General features: G+C 40.3%; 2 protein-coding genes across 2 annotated transcripts; one reads left to right on the forward strand and one right to left on the reverse strand.

The window, feature by feature from the left end:
* The first annotated feature begins 4,842 nt into the window (after nucleotides 1-4,842).
* Nucleotides 4,843-6,166, forward strand: PKS4 (phytochrome kinase substrate 4). The gene has a single exon (XM_059572555.2). It carries the CDS (start codon nucleotides 4,892-4,894, stop codon nucleotides 6,074-6,076), a length of 1,185 nt encoding a protein of 394 aa, XP_059428538.1. The 5' UTR covers nucleotides 4,843-4,891; the 3' UTR covers nucleotides 6,077-6,166.
* A 1,149-nt stretch (nucleotides 6,167-7,315) lies between these two features.
* Nucleotides 7,316-23,176, reverse strand: HIT3 (HIS triad family protein 3). The gene is made up of 5 exons (XM_059607336.2): nucleotides 22,956-23,176; nucleotides 22,104-22,161; nucleotides 9,585-9,674; nucleotides 7,692-7,809; nucleotides 7,316-7,585 (listed from the first exon to the last, which is right to left on the reverse strand). The coding sequence occupies exons 1-5, from the start codon at nucleotides 23,099-23,101 to the stop codon at nucleotides 7,518-7,520; spliced, it is 480 nt and encodes a 159-aa protein (XP_059463319.2). The 5' UTR covers nucleotides 23,102-23,176; the 3' UTR covers nucleotides 7,316-7,517.
* Nucleotides 23,177-25,331: the final 2,155 nt, after the last annotated feature.

The raw sequence follows: 25,331 nt of genomic DNA on the forward strand, positions 1-25,331 counted from the left end.
CTTTAGCATGCTTGTTACCAAAGTTCATGCTTATTATCTATGTGAAAGGCCCTAGGATAACATTGAATATAGTTGTAGGTGTGGGTATCTAAGTTAATCATACAAGGTCCTAGTCTATAATCATTGTATCCTTAAATATATAAAGTTCATTGTCGGTAAATGGAACTAGGACATTCCATTTTGAGTAAGGGTGTGTTTAGGATTGCGATTTCACAAGAATAATCTGCGCTTTTAAAAGATATCTCAAAACGTAAAGTGTTTGGCATTGCGATTTAAAAATCTCTTAGTTTAAAATAGAAAAAAAATATATATATATGCGATTTCTATAAGCTAGTTAGGCGGTGCTTATTTGAAAAAGAGCGAATTTAAACCAAAATCATGATTTCACGTAACAAATATTTGATAAAAAAAAAAAAAAAAACATATTTTACCAAATGCTTTTACAATTTTAAAAAGTTGCTATTTTAAGAAGAAAATTTTTAAAATCGCACTTATTGAAACCACAATCCCAATGGACCCTAAGACTGTTACATAGTGACTACGTACGCGTAGTTCTCGATCGGGGATCCTTGCAAAACAACCAAATGTTATAGTGGCGCACAACGAAGGAGGCAAGAGTGGAACCACCTTAAGGCTTGCAACCCCCCCACCCCCCCCAAGCCAAAAGGTAGTTCCGAAAAAATAATATATATATTAGGGGTGTTAACCCTGTCTCGGTTATTGGCCAAAACCGGGAATCGAAACTGGGGTACCTGGTTTTTTAATTTTGGAAAACCAGAACCGGGTACCCAGTTATACAATAACCGGCCGGTTCCGGTTGGTATCCGGTTATCTGGACCAGGTAACCGGTTTTTTTTTTTTTAAAAAAAATCATTTTGAGCTTATTTTAGGTATTTGGCTAACTTTTGACCTCTTTTGAGGTATTTGGTCTAATTCGTGTGCTTAATTTAACAATTTTTTGCCCATTTTTTAGAAAACACAATTAGCATTTTTATCCCAATAAGTTGGGTATTGTTGTGATTGTTTAAAAAAAAAAAAAAAACTAAAAAATCCCAAACAAATCCTAAAAAATCATTATTGTTTTTGGCTTTTTGGGCCTAAAAAAATAAAAATCCAATGTTTAAAAATGTCCTAAAACTTCACTGTTTAAAAATGCCCTTAAAATCCAATGCTTACAAATGCCCTAAAAATTCAATTTTTAAAAATGCCCTAAAAAAGTTTTTTTAAAAATATTATTATATATATACCCAGTTATAATTGGGTGCCAAAAACTGGAACCGGAACCGAGTACCCGGTTATTGGTTTTTTTTGACACCCCTAATATATATATAGACCCTTAAGAGTAATTTTTGTCCCACAATTTTTTTTTTTTTTTGAAAAATTTTCCCCCCTAAACTAAAAGTTTTAGTTCCACCCATAGAAGGGGGAAAGGGGCAGTGCCACCTTCGATATTTGAGTCAGTAAAGGTATGGAATGAAAATGAAAGAGATAGATGAAGATTAGGGGATAAGAGCACACCTAAGTCTACCCTCCTACTAACTATATATAGGCTAAGTACCATTTGTGTCATGAGCCTTCATAAGGATTGTTGTAAAATGACCATTAATTTGGCATTCGATTGTGCGGGTGATTTTGATCCACATTCATTTAGTGAATTATCTTTCCTAAGCGGTTGCATTCATTGCTTTCCATAGAGGATGATTGCCTGATATGAAATTTTCCTCTTGGACTTGTGCTTCACACAAAGTTAAGTTTTGGTGAGCTTGCTGGTCCTTTGGAGCCGTGTTTTATCTAGTTGTCCTATGGGCTTGGCGAGTTGTCAAATGGGCTTGTGGGCCTTGCATGCTAAGCCTTATACTTCCATTTCAGTATTTGAACTACTAGTGTACGTATGCCAGCAACAATTAAGTTGAAAATTGATGTAGATTGCGTAGCCGTCAGTTTGTTTTATTTTCTAAACTGACTTTATGTTTTTTTTTTTTTTTTTTATTAGGGTTAGGGTTTCTGGAGTCTTTATTTCGTTATTTTATTAGGTTTAGGGTTTTGGGGGTATTTATGTCATATTTTATTAGGTTTTGGGCTTTGGGATATAAATATATGCTTATAACCTTCATAGAAAATCAGTTATTGTTTATTATTGATTTTGTTGAATAAGAAATCTTAGAGTTGAGCATTCTTCTTTCTTTTCCTTTAAAACCCAGAGAGTATCTAGCTTTTGTCAAGAAGATTTCTTAGATCATTGATAGAATCAAGATCTAGAAGTATTTATCCGCTGCTTATTGATGTTATTCGCTGCAACCCACTAAGTCACGCTGCATCAGTTGGTATCAAAGCTCAATTACTTTCCATGAATGGGGAAGAGCAACCGCTTTGTAGACATGAACGAGGTGCACATGCGCACGGAGACAGCACGTAAAGAGCAATTGTCAATTCGCTTGCGGCACATGAGTGGTGGGCCGAACGGTTGTCATCGCCAACCAAGACTGCTATTCGCGGAGGTGGAAGGCAAATCTATCGCTGAACTTTGGCAACACGCGGAGGATCGATTCAAGGCTATGAGGGATCAAATTAAAGACTTCACTACTCAATTATCCAACTTGTGTGGTCAACATGGGAATGGATCTAGAAACTTGTTTGCGGAGTGCCGGACGCACGGATGTCAGTACCTTGTGCAAGCTCATGCCACTCGGTGGGTGAGTAGATTCGAACTCAAAATTCTGAAATTCAACGGGATCTAGAACCCGACCAATTTCTGGATTGAGTGTTGGCTGTTGAAGAGGTTTTTGAATTCAATGGGGTGCCCGATGAACAACGAGTCTCTTTGGTGGTACATACATTCCGGAGAAGAGTTGGTGCGTGGTGGCAACAACTGAAGAAAACTAGGAAGCAGGAAGGCAAATTGAAGATCAATAGTTGGGAGAAACTATTGAAATATATGCGGGTCACTTTTTTGCCCCATAGTTATACCATGAGCCAAAAGTCGCAAAATTGGAGACAAGGGTCTATGACTGTGACAAAGAAAATAGAAAATTCCTATAAAAAAAATGTATTTAGGAAAACATGCAGTGAGGCGAAGAGTCCATGACAAGCCAATTGGACCCCTACTTGCCAACCACAAATCCATAACCCGGATCCATATTCTGTGGAGGAGGAAAAAGAATATGTGGATAAAGAGTTTCAAGAATCTGAATTCATTGATGAAGAGTTCCGACATGAAGATATTGAAGATCTTTCGCAAGGATTTGTGGCTTGGGATTCTTTACCAACCTATGAGCCCAATGAAGATGATTCATGGGAAGAGGAAAAATCTCCGGATGAGCATGAAGAAGATGAGTTTTATCCCATGTTTAACGGCCTCTACCCCGAAGAAGATGACCAAGAGGAAGAGTACAAAGAAGATGGGTTTTTTCCCATGTTTGACGACCTCTATCCCGACGAAGTTGACCAATTGGAAGATGAAAAGCCCATGGATGACATTGCCAATTATGAAGAGGATGACATCGCTAATCATGAAGAGGGTGATGAAGACTTTTTAGGTGAAGTGCCTAATTTTAATGGTGAAAATGTTGATTATGTTGATTTACTTGGTGTTGAAGATATTTTAAATTCTCTTGACGAAGATTATGGTGAGTTTTATGCGGATGAGGAAAATTATATGTTCACAAGGGAAACAATGGCTGACCCATTCTTGAGTATTTTCATGGCACAAAGAAGGGAAAAGAAGCGAGAGAAGTACAACAAATCTGAAGTATTGCTAAGTGGTGTTTGGGGCCATCACGACAACTGTCAAGGTATTTCGAGGATGAGGAGCATCACGCTTATTATGAGGTGTTATCTTGTTTTGATCTGAGGAAGGGTGAGTGGAACGAGTTGATAGGGCATCCAAAGGAACGTGAAAAGAACCGGCCGAATTCGATGACGAATTCTCTCCAACAAGGGGAGAATGATGCAGATTGTGTAGCCGCTAGTTTGTTTTATTTTTTAAACCGACTTTATGTTGTTATTTTATTAGGGTTAAGGTTTTGAGAGTCTTTATTTCGTTATTTTACGGGGTTTAGGGTTTTGGGGGTATTTATGTCATATTTTATTAGGTTTAAGGTTTTGGGCTATAAATATATGTTTATAGCCTCCATAGAAAATCAGTTGTTGTTTATTAGTGATTTTGTTGAATAAGAAACCTTAGAGTTGAGCGTTTTTCTTTCTTTTCCTTCAAAACCTAGAGAGTATCTAACTTTTGTCAAGAAGATTTCTTAGATCATTGATAGAATCAAGATCTAGAAGTATTTATCTTTTGCTTATTGGTGTTCTTCGCTACAGTCCACTAAGTCACATTGCATCAAAAATAGAATTGTGTAAGTTAAAAATAATTGCATCTATTCCATAAATCAAAGACACTGTAACTATTTGAACTTTACGATAAAATTATCTAAAAATCTCAACCTGCACCAATTAGGAAAAAAAGAAAAAGTAAGGCACATGCTTGAGTTTGGAATATTTTACTATTTTAAACATGTCTTGTTACCCTTTCTCTCTCTCTCTCTCTTTTTCTAAGCCCTCATTGAATGCCAAAAATTTCTCTTATTTATTTATTTTTTTTTTAAGATCTTTTAAATTCTCTTGAGATAGCTCAATCAACTGAAACTATATTTAATGAAATGAATTCATTAGTAAGAATTCTTGTCTCCTCTCTTCTCGGAACATGTAAAAAAAAAAAAAATTCTCTTAACCATTTTTTAAAAAAAAAAACAATTTTAGTATACGGTGCCTCTTTTAAGAGCCTTTATAAAACAGGGGCTTCGGCGGGGGGAATTTCAGAGGCAATTGAGTTCCAAGAGTAATTAAAAAAGTTTGTTTCTGAGGTTTCTAAGAATTTTTCACAAAATTGGGGAAGATGGAGAGTGCAGGAGTTAGGAAAACCTTGAAAGGCAGCTTATCTTTCTCCTCCAATCTCAGACCGGAAGAAGGCGAACAAGAAGACGGCGGTTGCAACACAGTGGACGAGATAAGCATTTTTGACGCCCACAAGTACTTCAATGAATCAAGTAAAGTAAGCTGCAATAATATTGGTAGAGTTTCCCCTGCCTTTAATGTCAATCTCGTCAATCTCAAACGTAATTCCGACCGGTTCGATCTCTCTGCTGTTCCCACCAGATTCTCTTGGATGGATGGGTGTAATAACAACAGTAATAATACTGTTACAAACTACAGAGCAACTCCGACGGCTTCATCGGAAGCCAGTTGGAACAGCCGGAGTGGTCTCTTGTCCAATCCTCCCGGCGCAATCCCACTTTCCGTTCACACTCATCAACATGATGAGAAGAAAAAGAAAGGGAGCAGTAGAAAATGGGCCGTTTTCCGAAGAAAATGCCCGTGCTCAGGCAGAAAGTCCGTTCAAGTAGCAGAACCCAAGAAAACCGCACCACCACCACCACCACCACCACCACCACCGCAAAACCCCATTTCAGTGGAGAAAATCAGTAGAATAGTTTCGGAGAAAGCAAGCAATAAAAGTCTTTTTCCTACTACTACTACTACTACTGCTGCCTTCTCCTTTCCCATACTAAATCCTCCATCATCATCGTCGCCGTCAGATCCACCTCGTCATTCTCTGCAAGTGTTCCGGCCGTCCATTACTAATTCAGCAAGAATGATGGATGATGGTGATGATGAAGAAGTGGCAAGCAACGCGAGCTCCGACTTGTTTGAGATAGAAAGCTTCTCAGCTCATCCGACAACAAGATCAGTAGTGTCGCCGATGACACCGGCGTCGGCGTCGGCGTCTACTGCTACTAGTAATCATATGTACGAGCCAAGCGAGGGTAGCATTGATTGGAGCGTGACAACAGCCGAGGGTGTCGCCGACGACGACCCAATTATGCAAATGCGGTGGCCGGAAAAGAGCAGATGGAGATCGGGGAATGGGTTGCTGTTGAGCTGTCGATGCGAGAAGGCGGTGAGTGTGGGGCCGAACCCAAAGAAATGCGCGTCTGCTGCTGATCAGGAACATACGCCTCCATCCATGAAGTCCATGTTGAGGCATGTGGGCAGTAGGCCACCCATGACCCATACCCAATAAGCCATCGCTTCGGAGCTCTCAACTCACCTCCATTGTCTCTTCCTTTTGCAACATGGAGTCGTGGGGCTGGGGAGTACTATCCAATTATGCTTCCTTTTTTTATATATGGCGTGCTGGATATGCCGCCATATCCATCTCTCTCTCTCTCTCTCTCCTGTGTTTGCTTTCTTTATTTGTTACCTAAATAAATAAATAATTTGTGTATCAGATTTTGTATATTCTCTTCTTTTCTTCTGCATTATGTGCAGCTCTACTTGCACTTTATTTGGTGAGCTGTCACCGACATGCCTTACATATATATATATATATATTTTTTTTGAGGAAGACATGCCTTATATAATAAAATACGAAAATGCCTATTTTTACTATAAAATTATTCGCAAATCGGTGTGATAATTCTTAATTTATTAACTAATTACCCGTAACACCACTCATTAATATATATATATTTTTTAAAAAATTACTTACATGTGTTCACTTGCAATAGAAAATGACAAAACCACAACAATCAAATGGATGATATGATAGTTCTGACGACGAGATATCATCAGAAAATATCAGATCCGTTTAAAGCAAAAACAATGCATCCTTTATTAACAAGCCCAATTCACCAACTTCGAAGCCAACATCATACTGATCGTCATTGTTTCAGCATTATGGCCGTCAAAGGAGATTCATGTCCGGTTACAATATCATTTTAGGTACACAGTTAAATGAATCAGAGTAGGATGCCATCCGCCTCTTCTCGCTTCCATTTCTTCTGAAAATTTAATTGATTATTGTATGTTTAATTATAATCTCTATGAAAATTTTGGTGATTACTTTTTGAAAGCGCATAGGCTTGTTTTTCTTTTCTTCTTTTCTATTTAGTTCATTCCATAACTTAACCTGTGCTTGTAGCCTCTGGATCTGATTTCTTCCGAATTTCAATTTTTGCTTTCTAAATACCCAAAATTTTATTACCTTACTTAACAAAAGTTACCAAACAACCCCACAAGTGGAAGAAAAAGCTCAATTGAGCTCACCGGATTGCAACTGAAGAGCAGACTAGTACCACTTCAAACCAAAATAGAGACGATCGCTCCACGAATCATCTTCTATGGCTCAACCATCTCTTTCTCCTTCATCATTCTTCTCACAACAAATACTATTCTCCTTTGTGTAGAGAGGGAGAGTACAGAGAGTGTGTTTCATAGATGAGAGAACAAAGGAGAGATAGGAGGAAAAGGAAATTGAAAATTGAGAGAAAAAGTTCCGATTTTTTTTATTATATTGTTTTGCATTGTTGAGTGCTACTGTTCTCAACAAATTTATTTCAAGTACGCACAAAACACACGGCAAAAGTTAATTGTTAACTACAAAGCAGCATTCCTTATTTGTTAACTCCTTTTACTAATTTTATAGGTAGCAATGAGGGGGCAGACAACTTATCCGCCACATCTTAGCCAGGGGGCCAGTTCATTTGTCGCCCCCCAAGAAGGTGGACGTGAATGTGATAAACCGATTGACCTGCAAAAATAGTAATATCTCTACTTTGAGAAAATAATCATCTGAAATCTAAGAAATGAATTGATTTATTTCAAGCAATGACAAGGGTGAAAGAGCGAGCACAAACAGCCATTTGGCCCATCATTTATCACAATCCTGAAGCCATCATCCAGGCCTTCCTGCTTGGCAATGAGCTTGGCAGTGTAAAGAAGGTGGCCAAGAATCTCACAGTGCCTCTCCTCGGCCTGGGAAAGAAAGCCCATATCATTAACTTTACAATGATGTCAAAACAAGCAAGAGAAAAATTGATGAGTAATGAAATAGCATTACTCATTGCCTTATCCAGAGATTAAAGATTAATATAGACTGATTACAAACCATATGGTAATCACAAACAGTCGCCTTAATGGGCAAGGATATACCAAATACTCAACCAAAACTGAATTGGGTAAAAGTGGGACCCCATATCTCTTTATATTCATACCATATCCCTAGCTTCCATGCTACAAAAATTTCAACTTAGAAACCAGGCAGAAAAAGGTTGAAGTGGATATCTCAAACCTAGCAAGAATAAGCTACAGGATAACATTTACGCAACTTATGCAACCCATTTTCTGCTAAAAATGCTCTTGTATCAAAGCTAACAGATTTACCAATCCATCACCAAATTCAATTTGTGCCCACATGAAAAGCAAAACTAAAATTGACACAGACGTCAATTTATATGTCATTGTACAATGAAGATATAATAGCATATAACTGGCTTCAATTAAATATGATTAACCATATCACAGTGATCACACATATAACTGTATTTATTTTTCAGGTGATGAGAGTGAAATATTTTAGGTCTCCAGACGAGTGTCAGGCACAGGCATACAAAATTCTTGCTACAAACTATGGATGATCAAACAGGTCCCTTACTAATCAGTGCCCTCCAGTAACCATTTTCGGATTTAAAAGAAATGAACCACTACGTGGAGTTACAAATACCAAAAGGTTATCCCATAAAAAAGGTCCAGTACCAATAACTAGGAGCAAATTTTAAACAGTAAAATAATATCAATATCTCAAGCCATTTTTTTATTCAAGTCATGCTTCGAGCTGTTTAAAGGAAGAGTGAATATAACAAAAGCACTAGCTGATTGAAGTAAATTTCCCCAAGACATGTAAGGTCACAAGGGAATGAAAGAAAAAAAGGGATCTGGATCCCCTGAAATCCTAAGGGGGATTCCAGATTCTGGAATTAGGGAATCCTGGCTGTCCATTTTAATCCAAAGGCCAGGATCCCGCCACATGTCCCATTAACTTAAAAAAACTTTAAAATAATATTTAAAATTTAAAAAGTAATTATAAAAAGAAAATAATAAAATAATAAAATTTAAAAACAAAAAATAATAAAATACTTTGGGGTGGCCGGCCACCCCATTTTTGACATTGAAGCCACCCCCAAGGGCCATGGGAGTGGCTTCAACCACCCCCAAATGGTAGTTGGGGGTGGCAGACGCCACCCCTATGGCCCTTAGGGGTGGATCGGCCACCCCTAAGGGCTAAACCCAATTTTTTTGTTTTAATTTGGGTTTGGCTCTTGGGCGGCCACCCCCAAGGGCCATGGGGTAGCTTCGGCCACACCCAACCGGCAGTTGGGGGTGGCCGAAGCTACCCCAATGCCAAAAATGAGGTGGCCGACCACCCCAAAGTATTTTATTATTTTTTGTTTTTAAATTTTATTATTTTATTTTATAATTACTTTTTAAATTTTAAATATTAATTTATTATTTTAAAGGTTTTTTAAGTTAATGGGACACGTGGCGGAATCTTGGCCTTTGGATTAAAATGGACGGCTAGGATCCCCTAATTCCAGAATCTGAAATCTCCTTGGAATTTCAAGGGATCCAGATCCAAAAAAAAGGGTGTCAGTTTTTGGAAATTGTACTATCCATCCTGTCATTTCATCCATGCTAAGCGCAAAGCATATCTGACAAATGATGTCCATGAAGCAAGCCACAAAAAAATATACCTTAGATAGTCCTGTCAATCCATCCTTAAATTTTGGAATGATTAGTATATGCGTGGGAGCTTGGGGAGCTATGTCCCTAAAAGCAAGGACCTGCCAAAAATAAAACAGTATCGGAAAATTAACAGCTATTGCAGTACTGCTACACCAATAACAGTATCATAAAGAGGAAAATAGTTTTCTAATAGTGGAAAAGAATTGATTCAGAAGTAATGAGAAAACAAAAAAAACAAAAACAAAGTTGACCAATAGCTCAGATAAAAAATAAAATAAAAAAATAAAAAAAATTAATATGATAAGAATCAGCCAAGAGCAGTTAAAAATTTAGGCAGTAAACATATTTCATTAACCAATACTTCAACCACAACCACCATAGGACCACCAACCATATATAGTAAGATAGCCATTCAGAAAAAGAATCTTCAAATTACAAGAAGAAAGTGATATGGTAATTGCTTTTGTTTCCCTCACCCTCTAGGTCAAGCAAAAGCATTCTAATTTCTCTCAGACATGCCTTCAAATCACGAAGGAAATGTGAGGAGAAGAAAGTAAATCCTTAACCTAACCTAAGATCGTTTCAAGGCAAGGTAGAAAAGAAAAGAAAACGAGGAATGCGATGCAGAATTTTGCTAAAAATTTTCTTTCAGAAATAATTGCTATTCTTAAATTGTCCTAGTTATGCTGAACATGATCAATCCAGTGTCACTTGAACATGCAACAGAATGAGACATGATAATGTATAGATGATTGCTGAATAAATAAAGATATTCTGGAGATAGGATATACATAAGAAGAGGAGGAACGACAAAGGTAATTGAGATGCAAAACCTTGCTAAAAAATTTCTTTCAGAAATAACTCCTATTCTTAATTTGTTCCAGAGGCCACTACTGCACTTTAGCCTTGTTTTCACTTGAACATGCAACAGAATAAGACTCATTCTAATGTACAGATGCTACAGTAATTAACAAAAAAGGTATTCTGGAGGTAGGCTATATAATGCAGTTCCTTATAATATTTAAATATGATGAGTCAGTTTCAGAGCAGGACTTTTTATCATACACAACAAAGTATGAGGATCTATATAAATCACAAGTTGTTATTTTTGGAAGTCAACCACCCGTAAGATGCCAAATCCAATTAAAAATCAAGTGTATTTGAAGCACGCGGTCCATCTCAAGGTCAGTTTTAAGTGGGCTCTGAACAAACAGGCTGGGGAGGCCTCTACTTTGGGTAAGGACCCAGGAGTAATAGGTTTTGAGAACCTGGTGCTGGGTAGGTGCTTCACCCAGCGTTGTGGCCCTTTGGTGGACTCGCTGTTAGTCATCATCTCCAAGTTGGATGTCAAGCATGTTGTGCAGACTCCTCCGGGGGCTGACGTTGATGCGTATAGCCGATATCCTTCTAGTCAAGGTGGAACCTTCGGTGCTTCCAGTCGAAAACATTTCCCTCCCTCCTCCTGCCTCAGATTTTGCCAGTGATGTGGCTAAGCTGGTGGATTTGAGGGTTTTTTATAGTGAAGTCTGGTGGCAATGACTATAGGCCTGGAGGTATGCCCCATCCGGTTAGGCAAGTAGGCCACCATGAAGGCTTTGTGACCAATCCTGTTTGTTTTGAGTAAAGTGGATTTGAGGGCCAGTCCTTCTAAGGACGTGCTTTCCTCTAAGCTGAGCACTACGCCGGCAAACCCAGAGTGGGTTTTTGTCACTAAGGGGGATAAGTGGGCCCCAATGCTGGAGTCTTTTATCTTCTCTTCTCCTTCTTTGGGTGGGGGAGGGGGGGAGTGCAAGTGTAGAGAAGAATAAAGGTATTGGTTTTACCGAGTTGGTTGGGGGTGTTGTGGGAGGTGTGGGTAGGAGCATGCTCTTGTAACTGCGGAAGAGCACACTCCATTGAGATTCTATTAAGCAAGTTCTGATAAGAAAAAAGTAGGGACTTTGCCTTCAGCTTGGGTTCTGCAAACATTGAAGGAAATCCGTCATTTTGTAGGGCTTTCGTGCGAGGGTTTTGAAGAGGAGTTTCTGGCCTTGTTTGTGGCCATTGAAGCAAGCCACTCTGAGCAAGTGTCAGCCTCTTGCTCCAATTTGGGAAAGAAAAGGTAATAGAATATTAAGAATGTTGTTTTGTTTCATAAACTATGACGCAAACAATGGCAGTGTTAGTCGTTGTAGAGCCAAGAGAAGGGTTGCTAGTGGTTTCTAATGAAGCCCAAGTTGTTATCTTGGAATGTGAGAGGGTTGAACGAGGGTGACAAGAAGGCGGATATTATTTGTTTGTATGAGTCTAAATTGGAGCACATTTTCAGCAGTGTTGTGCGAAGCTTGTGAGGGTGTCAACATGTGGATTGGTGCTACTCAACTTCTAGAGGGGCTTCTGATGGACTATTGCTTTTGTGGGATAAGAGGGTTGTGGAGAAGATCAAAGAGTGTGTGGAGGATTTTATTGTTGCCTGCTCCTTTAGATGTTGAAGACAGTTTCTCTTGTGCTCTTGCAAGGGTTTATGGGCCTAATTTTGACTGCGATAGAAGATACTTATGGGAGGAGTTGGCTGGCTTGCTTAGTTGGTGAAATCTATCATTGTGCATTGAGGGAGACTTCAACATCACCGCTTTCCTAGTGAAAGATCGGGTGAAGTTCATTCTAGTCCCACAGGGAATTTTACGTGGTCTAATAAGTGAGACTCCCCTTCTTAGTCAAGAATTAAAAAGTTTCTTGTTTCTCCTGAATGCGAAGTTGCATTTCCCGATTTATTTCTAAAAAGCATTGCATAGATTGTGCTCAGACCACTTCCTCATTCTCCTTGATTGTAGTTAGGGTTGTATTCGAACCAAGCTTAGGGCCACCAAACTCGGCTCAAATAACTTGAGAACTCGAACTCGAGCCGAGTTTTGAAGGTATATTCAAATTTGGCTTGTTAACAGCCTAGCCAAGTTCGAGCTTTACTCAAACTTGGCTAAGTGAACAAGCCGAGCCTCAAATTGAGCATGAGCCGCTCGAGCTTGATTGAAGTGGCGAGGATCCCAACCCTCAGGCGTGCTTGTTGAAAGGAAAGGAAACTCGTGTTTTTTTTTTGTTTGGAAAAATGATGCATTGGTGAGTTGGTGAGAAGTTGGCTAGGTAATGGGTAGGCTGGAAGGGCGTTCTCTTTACCTCTCTAGATTTTTGTGCATTTTCTTAGCAACCAAACAGGGTTTTAGAGTGAACAAAATAGTAACGACTATGAGAGAGTTACCTACAAATTTGAGAGTCAAAATTTGAGAAGAAAAAGCATGCTTCTTAGTGCTTCTACAGCACTCCATGTAACACTGGAGCTATTAACTATGAAGATGTAAATTTTTTTTTTTTTGATAACGTAGGAGAACTTTACTCAGATTAATTGCACGTCGCAAACGCATACTGTACAACAATCCTCACCGTTAATCAAACTCCTACGGGTAACGGATCCCACCCGCCATAACCAGTTACCAGGTAATCCAAGAGCTTTCACCCCTGACGGGCTAAGCAGTTTATCCTCATGCAGTTTATCAATTTACATTTTCATTCAACTATGAAGATGTAAATTAAAAGTTGATTGAAGAAAAAGACTCTAGCTTGAACAATTTTAGATTCCTCTTGAAGAGAAGACTCCGTTTTGAACAATCCGAATCGAAGTTGATTGAAGAGAAGGTTGTGACTCTGTCAACACACGAAGCTACCAACTGTGACTCTATAACTCTAACAATTTCATATGCTTATCGAGACTATCAATTTGAAAAATAAATATTTCTATTACTCTATAAGTCTGACAATTTCACTTCTCAAGACTATCAAAATTCCAAGTTGTCAATAAATGTTGCAGACAAAGCAAATCTAAAAACGGTGTAAAATTCCATTGTGAAACAAAAAAGTAAAAAGGGCGGCCTAAAGAGTAAATCCAGGCGCGGCCAAAACCCAAAAGCTAACAACATTATTAAAAATTAAATGAAAAACAAATAGAAATTCCTGTTGTGAGCGTGTGCCCATCCATATTCAAGCAACACTTAATAACTAATACATATACTTATATTTATAAAACTTTTATATATATGTCGAGTTGTTTTTGGACTCTCTCTTCTCTCTCTTCCATCTCCGCCTGAGAACAGGCGCGTGGGTGGCGCGTGCTTACTGTTTGGGTGTCTAGATTGTTTGGTCTGGGAAGTGTAATGGCTGTTTCGAGGAAGTGGATAGTAGAGTCTAAAACTTTTGAGTTACTGATTAAGAGTGGGGCTTCAGGGGTGAGATTTTTTGAAAGAGGCAATAGGAAACAAAAAACCATCTTTCTGCAGAAGGATGAGCTGGTGTGGTTGGCACGCATTATAGAGGACCTGGTGACAGTGGATTCTTCTGAGGTTTTTTGGACCAATCTAGAGCAGGGTACCCACGGATAATTGCACAAAAATGTGCTAACAGACATGGTCGGTTCCTGACAGTAGAAGAGTATGATGGCAGGCATAGGAGTGGCTCGATCATTATACCAGAAGGACGTTATGGTCAAGGATGGACACGTCTCATTTCGGAGGTACGTCTGGCGAAGTCTTCCCTGTGTGAGTCTAGGGAGGTCAGGGAAGTTTATAAGTATGATGTAGGGGGGAGAAGAAGGAGCAATGTGGAAGTTTTGGGGTCATCGGTGAAGTCGACAGAGGACTGTTTCAATGATTTCGCTGAGCCAATAGCCAGGGTGCCAAGGTGGTTGAAGGAGGTTTCTGCAGAGAAGGAGAAGCAAGCTTAGCTTTCTACTATATAGGAGGAGGTTTTGCACGAGTCCTTTATTCCGGTGAGGTCGGATAGCGGTGGCATGGAGGGTTCGAAGAAGAACCATGCTTTCGGTGGGGAGGGAACGAGCAACCCAAAGGCAGGGGAGCCACTGGGTGTTCACGGCAGAGCTCCGGCGAGCAGGTTGATCACCACAATGACGCTGACTGCTTCGGAACGTGGCGTTGATCACGTGAAGGGATGGGAGGGGTAGGTAGCCACGACGTGCAGGCTTGGTTTCGGGTAAAAGATGATCTAATTAATGCAAAGGAGTCGTTGAGAAGACTAAGAGGCGAGGTGGACGTGGGGCTTGACAGAATTGAAAGGGCTATTAGTTTTGTGGAGCGCCCGAGTGTTCTCTCTAGGCCTGGTGGATCGTGCGATTATGGGCTAGCTGGAGGGGGATTTTATAAGAGAGGACTAGCCCAGCCCAAAAAGGTTACTAGGGGAAGGCCCAAGCATGGTAAGAGTCTTCAGCCGGTCAAGACGTATTTTAGGAGGAAAGCTGCCCGGCCTGTGGAGAAAGGGGAGGCATCGGTCCGAGGTCCGAAGCTTGCAGAGGTGCCGGACAGTTCGCTGGGAGGTCCCAATGCTCCGGTGGGCTTCGCCGGTACCGCAGTGAGTCCCGAGGAGAGGTCACTGGCCTGCAACAGGGAGACCCATGCCGATTCTGTTATGCAGGTTGACTCTACGTCTCCGGCAGAGGTGCTGACAGAGGTAGTTAGGCTCAGTGAGGGGGCAACAAGGAAGAATCCGGCAAGGGATGGTGGTCTGGGAGATGCTCCGATGTTGGGTTCTCTGGTTGGTGAGCTAGTATGCTCGACGGGAAATGAAAAGACTCCGGTGGGAGTCGTCAGTGGGTTGTGTTTCGGCGACAGGGAGGCCCATGTCATTTCGGCCCTGGAGATAGCCTCCACACCTCCGGCAGAGGTCCCAACGAAGGAAAATTTGCCCAGTGAGGGGGCGGCAAGGAAAATTCCGGCTAGGTATGGCGCTTCGGGAGATAAGTTGACGGCGGGCTCCAGTTTCTAGGATACAGCGATGATGGAGTTCAGAGCTCAAGTGTCGGGCTCTCCGATTAAGATGCAGGGGCTTCTTTCCAGTCTTGCCGACAAAAGTTCTCTGATGGGGGTCTCGTGCGAATCTGGTCCAGGGATCCTGGGTAAGCAGCCTGGTAAGGGGGTGTCCTCAGAATCCTCTGGGTCGGCTGCCAGTGACGGTGAGGAGGCCAGGAGGGGACGTTCTCTGGGTATTTCTGTGTTAGGTATTCTGGGTAAGGAGCCGGGGCCTTGCATATCACAGACGGATAACTTGGGTGGGGTTTCTATAGCAGTGGAGGGTTCTAGTTCCTAGCAATCTTTTGTCCCAGATTCTGTACAGGAGGTGCAGTTGGAGGTGCAGGAGAGGAATTTTATTATTAAGGCATGTACGGAAGTTGGCCTATCTTGTGATGGAGAGGAAGGAAAGCTTGAAGAGACCATTGGGGTGCTTATGGCTGACAACAAAGGCAAAGAAGTGGAGAGGGAAGTGTGCTCTCCTGCAATCATAAAAGGTAAGAGGGAGCTAATAAACTTACAGTCCTCTGTTAATTTCTTGGGGCATTCGTCAAGGAATAGAAATAAGGGGAGGGTCAGTCGAGTTAAATCATGAAGCTTAAAATTCTGTCATAGAATTTGAGAGGTTTGAATGAGAGGGATAAAAGGTTGAGGGTTAGGAATTTGCTTAGAAGTTGGAAGGCAGATGTGGTTTGTTTCCAAGAGACGAAGATGGACTTTATTTCGTATAACTTAGTGAGGAACTTATGGGGATGTCCGTATGTGGAGTGGTGCTTTGTTCCTTCCATTGGGGCTTCGGGGGGTATTTTGCTCATGTAGGACAAGAGGGCTGTTGAGAAGGTAGATGTAGTGTTGGAAATTATGTGGCAGCTTGCTCTTTCAAGAATGTTGAGGATGGTTTTGAGTGGGCGTTTGCGGGGGTGTATGGTCCTAACAGAGTAAATGCTAGGCGTTTCCTTTGGGAGGAGCTGGCAAGGGTCATGAGCTGTTGGGACGTGCCGTGGTGTATCGGTGAGGATTTCAATGTCACCCTTTACTCTAATGAAAGGTCGAGGGGAGCTCATTGACGGTCGGCAATGAGGGATTTCGGTGAGTTCATATCGGAACAGGGTCTCATGGACCTTCCCTTAGTGGAGGGGATTTCTACTTGGTCAAACAATAATTCTTGGTCTAGGCTTGACCGGTTTCTTGTCTCCCCGAAGTGGGAAGCCCGCCATCCAGACTTGCGTCAGAAGAGGATGCTTCGGGTTTGTTCCGACCATGCTCCTATTATTTTGGATTGTATCTCTCATGGGGGAGGTAAAAGACCTTTCAAATTTGAGAATATGAGGCTCAAAGTGGAGGGTTTTGTGGACAAAGTGCGCAGCTGGTGGGACTCGTATCTTTTTCAGGGCACTCCGAGTTTCATTCTTTCCAAAAAGATGCAAGCTCTAAAGTGGGATATTAGGAGATGGAATGCTCAAGATTTTGGCAATGTGGGGGTTTGTATTAAGGCTCGCATGGAAGATCTTAAAGCTCTGGACAGGGTGGAGGAAGAGAGAGGTTTATCCTCGGAAGAGATCAAGAAGAAAAGGGTGCTTGCTAGGGAGTTAGAAATTTCCCTCCTTCAAGAAGAAATCAGTTGGAGGCAAAAGTCTAGAATCCGTTGGTTGAAAGAGGGCGACTAGTGTACTAAATTTTTCCATCGGATTGCTAATGCCAACCGCAGGCAGAATTATATTGAGACTCTGAACATTCATGGCACTACTACCTCTGACCAAGAGACTATTAGAAATCACATTACTCGCTTTTATGAAACACTCTTCACAGAGACTCGCAGTTGGAGACCGAGGTTGGATAATCTTCCGTTCGATATGTTGGAGGAGGAAGAGTCTTCTAGTCTGAAAGTTCCTTTTGAGGAAAAGGAGGTGTGGGAGGTGGTCAAAAAAATGGATAGGGATAAGGCTCAGGCCCGGATGGTTTTTCAATGGCTTTCTTTCAGGATTGTTGGGAGGTGATCATGAAGGACGTCATGGCTGTTTTTGTAGAGTTCTATGATCGAGGTAAATTCGAAAAAAGTCTCAATGCTACGTTCATTGCTCTTATTCCAAAGTCGCATGGGGCCTCCGATCTAAAGGACTTCCGTCCAATTAGCCTTGTGGGGGGGATTTATAAGATCATTGCGAAGGTTTTAGCCAACAGAATGAGGGGAGTCATGAACCGGGTCATTTCCAACCCGCAAAACGCCTTTGTCAAAGGTAGACATATTTTGGACTCGGTGCTCATTGCCAATGAATGCCTGGATAGCCATCTCAGATCTAGGGATCCCGGTCTCTTGTGTAAGTTGGATATAGAGAAGGCTTATGACTACATGAATTGGAAGTTTTTGCTCTATTTATTAAAAAGATGCAGCTTCGGTGAGAAATGGTGCTCTTGGATTGAACATTGTATCTCGTTGGTGCGGTTCTCGGTGTTGATCAATGGTTTGCCTTCCGGCTTTTTTGTGAGCTTGCGTGAGGTTAGGCAAGGTGACCTTCATTATGGTCATAGAGGCCTTTAGCAGGATGATTAATGCCTCTATTAGTAGGGGTTCCATCAATGGGTTCCATGTGGGTGCCAGGGAGCATGAGCGGGTTTCGGTTTCCCATCTTCTTTTTGCTGATGATACGCTGGTGTTTTGTGGGGCAGCTTCTGAGCATGTTAGATTTATTAAAGCTCTCATTATTGGCTTCGAGGCGGTTTCAGGGCTAAAAGTTAATCGGGCCAAGTCTGTTTTGGTCCTAGTCGGAGATTCGGTTGAGATGGAGGAGTTGGCTGGAGTTTTGGGTTGTGGTACTAGCTCCTTACCCTTGAAGTATCTGGGTCTTCCTTTAGGGGCTTCCTTCAAGCAGTTGGCTATTTGGGATGACATGTTGGAGAAAATTGCTAGAAGGTTGGCCTCTTGGAAGCGTTCATATTTGTCCAAGGGGGCGAGGCTCACCCTCATCAAGAGCACTTTATCCAATCTCCCCACCTATCTTTTGTCTCTCTTCCCCATTCCTATTTCCGTGGCGAACCGCATTGAGAAGATTCAACGGAATTTTTTATGGGGAGGTTTCAAGGATGAGCCTAAGTTCCATTTGGTCAGTTGGCACGAGGTTTGTTCCCCGATTGCTGCGGGAGGCCTAGGGATTCGGAGCTTGCGGCTTTTCAATCAAGCTCTCTTGGGGAAATGGTTATGGCGATTTGCAAATGAGGAAGAAGCTTGGTGGAGAAGTATCTTGGTGGCCAAGTATGGGGTGTGTTTGTTCCCCGATTGCTGCGGGAGGCCTAGGGATTCGGAGCTTGCGGCTTTTCAATCAAGCTCTCTTGGGGAAATGGTTATGGCGATTTGCAAATGAGGAAGAAGCTTGGTGGAGAAGTATCTTGGTGGCCAAGTATGGGGTGGTTTGGGGTGGCCGGCATTCAAATGTTCCACGTGGAACGCATGGGGTGGGGTTATGGAAACACATTTGTGGGGTTTGGAGGTCGTTTCGGTGCCACTTCAGATTAGTTCCTGGTTTGGGGGGGAAGGTCAAGTTTTGGGAGGATTGTTGGTGTGGCGAGATGTCTCTCAAAGATGCTTTCCGGGTCTCTTTAATATTGCCTGCAACAAGGATGCTTTCATTGCGGATATCCGGAAGTGTGTAAATGGGATGGTTCACTGGAACGTTACCTTTACCCGTAGTATACTTGACTGGGAGGAGATGGCTTTAGCCTCTTTTTTCTCGCTCTTGTATTCGTCTTCGATTTGGGGAGAAGGGGAGGACCAGATGTGGTGGATCCCTTCAAGTAAAGGGAAGTTTGAGGTTCACTCCTTCTATAGGAGGCTTGCCTTTAAGGAGCCTAACTACTTCCCGTGGAGAAGCATTTGGCGTACTAAGGCTCCTTCGAGAGTGGCGTTTTTCGCTTGGTCGGCTGCCCCTGGGAAATCTCTCACGCTGGATAATGTTCGGAAAAGAGGTATTGTTGTGATTAATCGTTGTAGTATGTGTGAGGCGGATGGGGAGTCCGTGGATCATCTCTTCCTTCGTTGTGGGGTCGCGCGCAAGTTGTGGGATGTTATCTTCTCTCGCTTTAACATGAGTTGTGTTATGCCTAGAAACGTCAAGGAGATGTTCGCTAGTTGGTGGGCCGGAGGTAGAACCAGTAGTGCCGTGGTATGGAAGATGGCTCCCCTTTGTCTTTTATGGTGTATTTGGAAGGAAAGGAATGTGAGATGCTTCGAGGATTTGTCGAGGAACCTTGAGGACCTTATACATTTCTTTTTGTACACCTTATTCACATGGACTACAGGCTGGCTTGCTCCTTTAGAGATCAATTTTCCTGATTTTCTTTTTATGTTCTCTTCTTCTTTCTCCCCCACTTAGTCGCTCTCTTGTATACTCCCTGTGTACTTGGGTTGCGCCCCTCTGCGCTCTTTAATGCATTATTACTTATCAAAAAAAAACTTATCTATATATAAACTCGGCTTGGCTCGAATAAAGTTTGTGAGCTTGGCTTGTATAAGTTTGACTTGACTCATTCGGCTTGAATTGTTAGCTTGCTCGTGTGTGTGTGTGTGTATATATATATATATATAAAAGTCAAGAGCTCTTTGGCTACAAGAGAGTGATAAATGCTCAAAAGTTTTCCATTGGGTGGCCAACTCAAATAGGAGAAACAACTCCATAGATAGGGAACACATTGCTATCAATTTGCTATCAGGGAACACATTGTGTAATTCTATGGTAGTTTGTTTTCAGCACAGGTCAACTGGCGACTTAAACTGGCTAGCCTTGCTTTTGACTCCTTAGATGCAAAGGGTGAGGTTCTTGAGGTGTTGAAAGGTATGAACAGTGATAAGGCACCAGGGCTTGATGGTTTTTCTATGGATTTTTCCAAAAATGCTTAGATGTGATCAAGGCAAATATTATGGGGGTGCTCCATGATTTTCATGCTAGTAGTAAGTTTGAAAAAAGCCTTAACACTACCTTCATTGCTCTCATTCCGAAGAAATCTGGGGCTATTGATCTTAAGGACTTCCGACCTATTAGCCTTGTGAGTGGAGTTTATAAGATTATTGCCAAAGTCCTTGCCTATTGAGAAGAGTAGTGAAAAAGATTATTTTGAAGCCCCAAGTTAAAGGTAGCAAATCCTTAATTATGTTCTCATAGCAAATGAATGTTTGAATAATATGGTGAGCGAAGGGTGCTTAGCAAACTGGAAGCTGACCTATGATCATGTCAGTTGAGAATTCTTACTTTATTTGTTGAGGAGGTGCGGTTTCGAGGAGAAATTGCGCTCTTGGATAGCACATTGCATTTCAGCAATGCATTTTTACATTTTGGGGAATGACTATCCATTCGGTTTCTTCAATGGCTCCCATGATTTGAGACAAGAAGATCCTTTGTCATTTTCAATTTGTTATAGTGATCGAGGCCTTAGGTAGAATGCTTTCTGCAACTGTTAATGATGGTTTTCTCTCGGGCTTTCTGCAGGGTCTAGGCACTCTGGTGTGGTTAAGATATCCATCTGATGTCTAAAGTAGCTCCCGTGATTTGAGATAGGGATATCCTTTGTCACCTTTTTTGTTTGTTATTGTTATGGAAGCCTTAAGTAGAATGCCTTTTGCAGTTCTTAATGGGGTTTTTTCTCAAGATTTTCTGCGAGGCCTAGGCACTCTGGTGTGGTTAACATATCACACCAGTTGTTACGAATAACACTTTAGCTTTTTGTCGGGCCAATCCTGACTACCTTCACTACTTGTGTACTTTATTTTTAGGGTTAAACGCTCATTACCCCTTGTGGTTTAACTTTATTTTTTTCATACCTAAGTTTCAATTTGTATCGTAGATGGTACCTCGCTTATGGCTAAAAACAAAAATGGTACTTCCATCTAAAATCTGTCCATAAAATTGACAGAAGTCCACATCAACCTAATAAAAAAACTGACATGTGGCGATGTCTCAGATTAAAAATTAAAAGACTCATTAAAAATTAAAAATATATATATAAAAAACTAAAAATAATTAAAAAAAAAAAAAAAAAAAAAAAAAAAGCAAACAGGTGGCTCTAGCCAACCCCCTTGGCCAAAATTGGGTGGCCGGCCATTCATTATTTCCCTAGAATGCAATCCTAAAGAACCCCAAACCACTCATCCATTCACATAGCTCCTGAAAAAGTCCAAATATTATTCTTGGATTACTGTTCATGGTCCAAGAACAGCCACCCAAACCCTAAGAGTTTTCCCTTTTACTTCGTCTCTAAATCCTATCCTTTTGTTATACTATTAAAAACTTCATAAGGTATATTTTCTAGACAATCACCCCTAGGTCGCTTGAAACTTATACAAGCAGTATTCAACTAATGAGGGCTCCCCAGTGCCCAAAAGCTTCTTTGCCGCTTAATGTCAACTGCTCATGTAAATGTATGATTACCTCATTATATAGAATACAAATTGAATCAACTACAAAACACTAGCTTAGAGATTCAAACAGAGTCTTAAAAACTCTTTCATTCTGCTAAACAGCAGCCTTCTCTATTTATCATCTCTGAGTTAGAATGAGAAACCTAACCATAAGTCACAAATACAATTCCCATGAGATAACAGACAATTTTACCACAAATGATCATGCAGCATCTACCAGAGCTAGTCTATCAACTATGAAAACTGCCAAAAAATAAAACATTGGAAGTAGTAGGCCAAAAGCAACGTAGTACCTTATCATCCTCATAAACAATCTTAGATGGAATTTCCTTATTAATGATTTTGTCAAATCTGCAAATTAAACAAAACAAAACGATTAATATCAGATTAATATGTTAACAAAATTTGAGATTAAAGATCCAAATACAACAACAGCACCAGAACAATTCTGCATAATTTTTAATAAGCGATTCAATGTTCAAACCAAATATAAATGCTTCTTTATTTATTTGATTATTTATTTATCTATTGAATAAGTAAACCCCGAAAATAACACAAATATGTAATATTGATATTTGGAAAGCTTACAATTGAAACTAATACCCACTATTCTCAGAGCCCTTGCATAATAATGCTTTTGATATACACTCCAGTTCCTTCTCGTAACACTCATTCTTCAATCTCTAGCATATAACTGGACTGGAGCTGTGCCTAATAGATTAATTCAATTCCCTAAGTCCCTTCATTATAACCCTCGTTTAGAATCTAAAGGTAACAAACAATAAATTGCTAATAAAAGTAATTTGTAACTTACAAAAAGGAAACTTAGATCCAATGGAAAATATAATTCACTATTCGCATTCATAGAGATGAGAAAAGGCTTGAAGATCCAAAATATTATGCGATAAATGGGAAATACCCCATCTCTGAAAATCATCAGGAAAACATTTTCGCATAGAAAGTGCATTTCATAAGCACTATTCTTAAAAAGCAAATCGAAACCCCCATATGCATGCCATAATGTCAAAACATTACACAGTTGATCGATCGTAGATTGACAATTAAAAAACAATTACTCCAAATTTAAAAAGAAAATGATTAAAATTAAGAAAGAAAATATGGATACGTAGAGGAAGAAAGCTTACATGGTAGGAGAATCAGTGGGAACGGCAGCAAGAGCAGCCTCTTTCTCTGAAGCCATTGGAGACAAGTGAGAGTTCAACACAGCGAGTCGACTACTTGTATTTTCATCACTCATCAACAACCCCTTTAACCCTTCCTTGTTTTGCATCGTCTCTCCAAGGGAAGTCCTTTAGATTCCTCTTCTACCCAATACGGGATTGCCACGACATCTTCCGAGCGCCTTTGGTCATTTCAGTTCCAGAGGCCACTACTGGGCTTTAGGGTCCATTCGGGAAATAGGGTCCATTTCTGATATTGCCCTTTTAATAATTGCGATTTAAAACATTATATTTTAAAATTTGTATTTTTTAAAAAGGAAATCATATATAAAATCATTAGGTTAACGCGTTTTTATTAAAAACTCTCTGGGTATTTTTTTTTTGGAAATTTAGTCTCTAGGTCACTCAAAACTGATAGAAACTCCCTACCGTCAATTTTTGTTAACTGCCATTATTTGAGTTAAACGAACCATTTCACTTAAGTCCACTTCAGTCGAATTTTTGTATCCTACGTGTTCACATTGGACACATAGGATATAAAACTCCCGTTTTGGACCATCCAAAACGGTGAATTTGGCTTAAACTTGAGGGCTTCTTTTTTGAAATCCTCAAGTTTCATATGGTCAAAAAAACAAACCACTTGATACACCTCAAGCGGCAACCCACCAACGCAGTCCCTGCCGGCGACAGAACCCACCGGTGACAGAGGCCACCGGCGACAGTACCCACAGGTTAAATCACTCATTCCGGCGTCACTTTTCCGGCTAGGTTTCCGTAAAATCACAATATTTTGAATCGGAAAAATCTGGTTTCGACGAAGATATTTTCCGAAATTTCTTTGTGGGTTTTGTCGATTGACTGAAATGGAAGCCTTTAATAGTTGTTTTTTGAATTTTTTTGTTGTGTTGGAAGCTTTTAGTCGAAACCCCATCCCCAAGCTTTTTTTTGTCCAACATCTGTCGAATATTGCACTTTTGAGCTAACATTATTGTTGATTGGCAGTGAGTGTGGTTCACCTTGGTTGTAGTCCTGGAATGAGACAGTTGTTTTTTCGTGTGCACTGGCAAGTTGGTCAAGGGTGATTTTTTCATCTGTATAACTATTTATTTTATTTTTTTGCTTCTTTACTCAAATGGTGGATTGCTGAGGACATGAAAATAGAAATTCTTTGTGCATAGTTTACGCCAGTTTCATCATTCTACAATTGACCAGTATTTATTTTTTATTTTTTATTTTTTACCTAATAGTTCATGCCATACTTTTCTATGCATGTCTTTGTTTTTAGGTCCTCCAATATTTTTGCCACATTTTTAGTTGATGAGAAGAAAGTTCAATTACTGAAAGAAATGTTAATCATATTAGTATTAATATTTGAAAGAAAAGTATTTTTCTATGGAGAAAAAGTGGTATTAATGTTGAAATATGATAGATTGTGGTTGGTTGGGTTTTGATGACTTTGTAAGTTTTTTTAGGGAAGTTTCATCATTCTACAATTGAGCAGTATTATATACGTAGTTGGATGTTACGGCTAATTTCTTCTTATTGCATGTTTGATTACACTGCATATTTGCATGTTTGTAGGGAGCTGCCTATGCTCATATACCATCTCTAGCTACTACACTAACAAATTAGTATTGTTTAGATTACAAATTGAGCAGTACTATTTCTGTAGGAGAATCACATTTTAAACAATGTGATTATCTTTTGTTTAGGGTTTAGGGTACATTTTTTTTCCCAGTATTGTTTAGATTACAAATTAAAGTGAGAACAATTTTTTGGCAAGCTTGATTTTATTTTTCTTTTATGAGCTTGATTATTCTCTCACATGTCAGTTATATATTGTTAGGTTCATCTTATATATAAGATGAACAGGAGGAAGAAAGATTTCAGGAAAGGAGACAATGAAAGCGAATTTTACGATGGGAAAATGAAAAAGGTTTGTGAATTTTATTTAGTGAAACCCATTAGGGAACTGTAATTACTTCTAATAATTGTGGGTTTCACTGTAGAATGAACAGTCAATGTCGTCGGCATCTATAATATCATCGGTCAAAGAGGATATGGAACCTGTGCAGTGTAGGTGCGGACTTACAAGCCCAATTATAACATCCACTACTTTAAAAAATCCTGGGAGGCGATTCTATGGGTGTGCTATGTATGACCGTAAAAATATATTTGAATTTGAATAATTTGGTTTTAAGAAATAGTTATTACTTCGTGCTTGTTCGTAATTATTAGATTTTTTGTGTAATTACAGAAAGTTAGCGAATGTCGTTTTTTTCCAATGGTATGACGAAGAAACCTGTGCTCGCGGAAGGGAGGTCCTACTTGGGCTGTATA

Source organism: Corylus avellana, chromosome 10, assembly GCF_965113065.1.
Source record: "Corylus avellana chromosome 10, dhCorAvel1.hap1.2, whole genome shotgun sequence".
NCBI lineage: Eukaryota > Viridiplantae > Streptophyta > Magnoliopsida > Fagales > Betulaceae > Corylus > Corylus avellana.

Excerpts from the sequence above, each read along its gene's own strand:
- PKS4 (XM_059572555.2), top strand. The coding sequence starts at position 4,892 with ATGGAGAGTGCAGGAGTTAGGAAAACCTTGAAAGGCAGCTTATCTTTC.
- HIT3 (XM_059607336.2), bottom strand. The coding sequence starts at position 23,101 with ATGCAAAACAAGGAAGGGTTAAAGGGGTTGTTGATGAGTGATGAAAAT. Across the intron at positions 22,162-22,955 it reads CCCACTGATTCTCCTACCAT|ATTTGACAAAATCATTAATA; the intron begins GTAAGCTTTCTT and ends TTTAATTTGCAG. Across the intron at positions 7,586-7,691 it reads AAATGATGGGCCAAATGGCT|GTCAATCGGTTTATCACATT; the intron begins GTTTGTGCTCGC and ends CTATTTTTGCAG.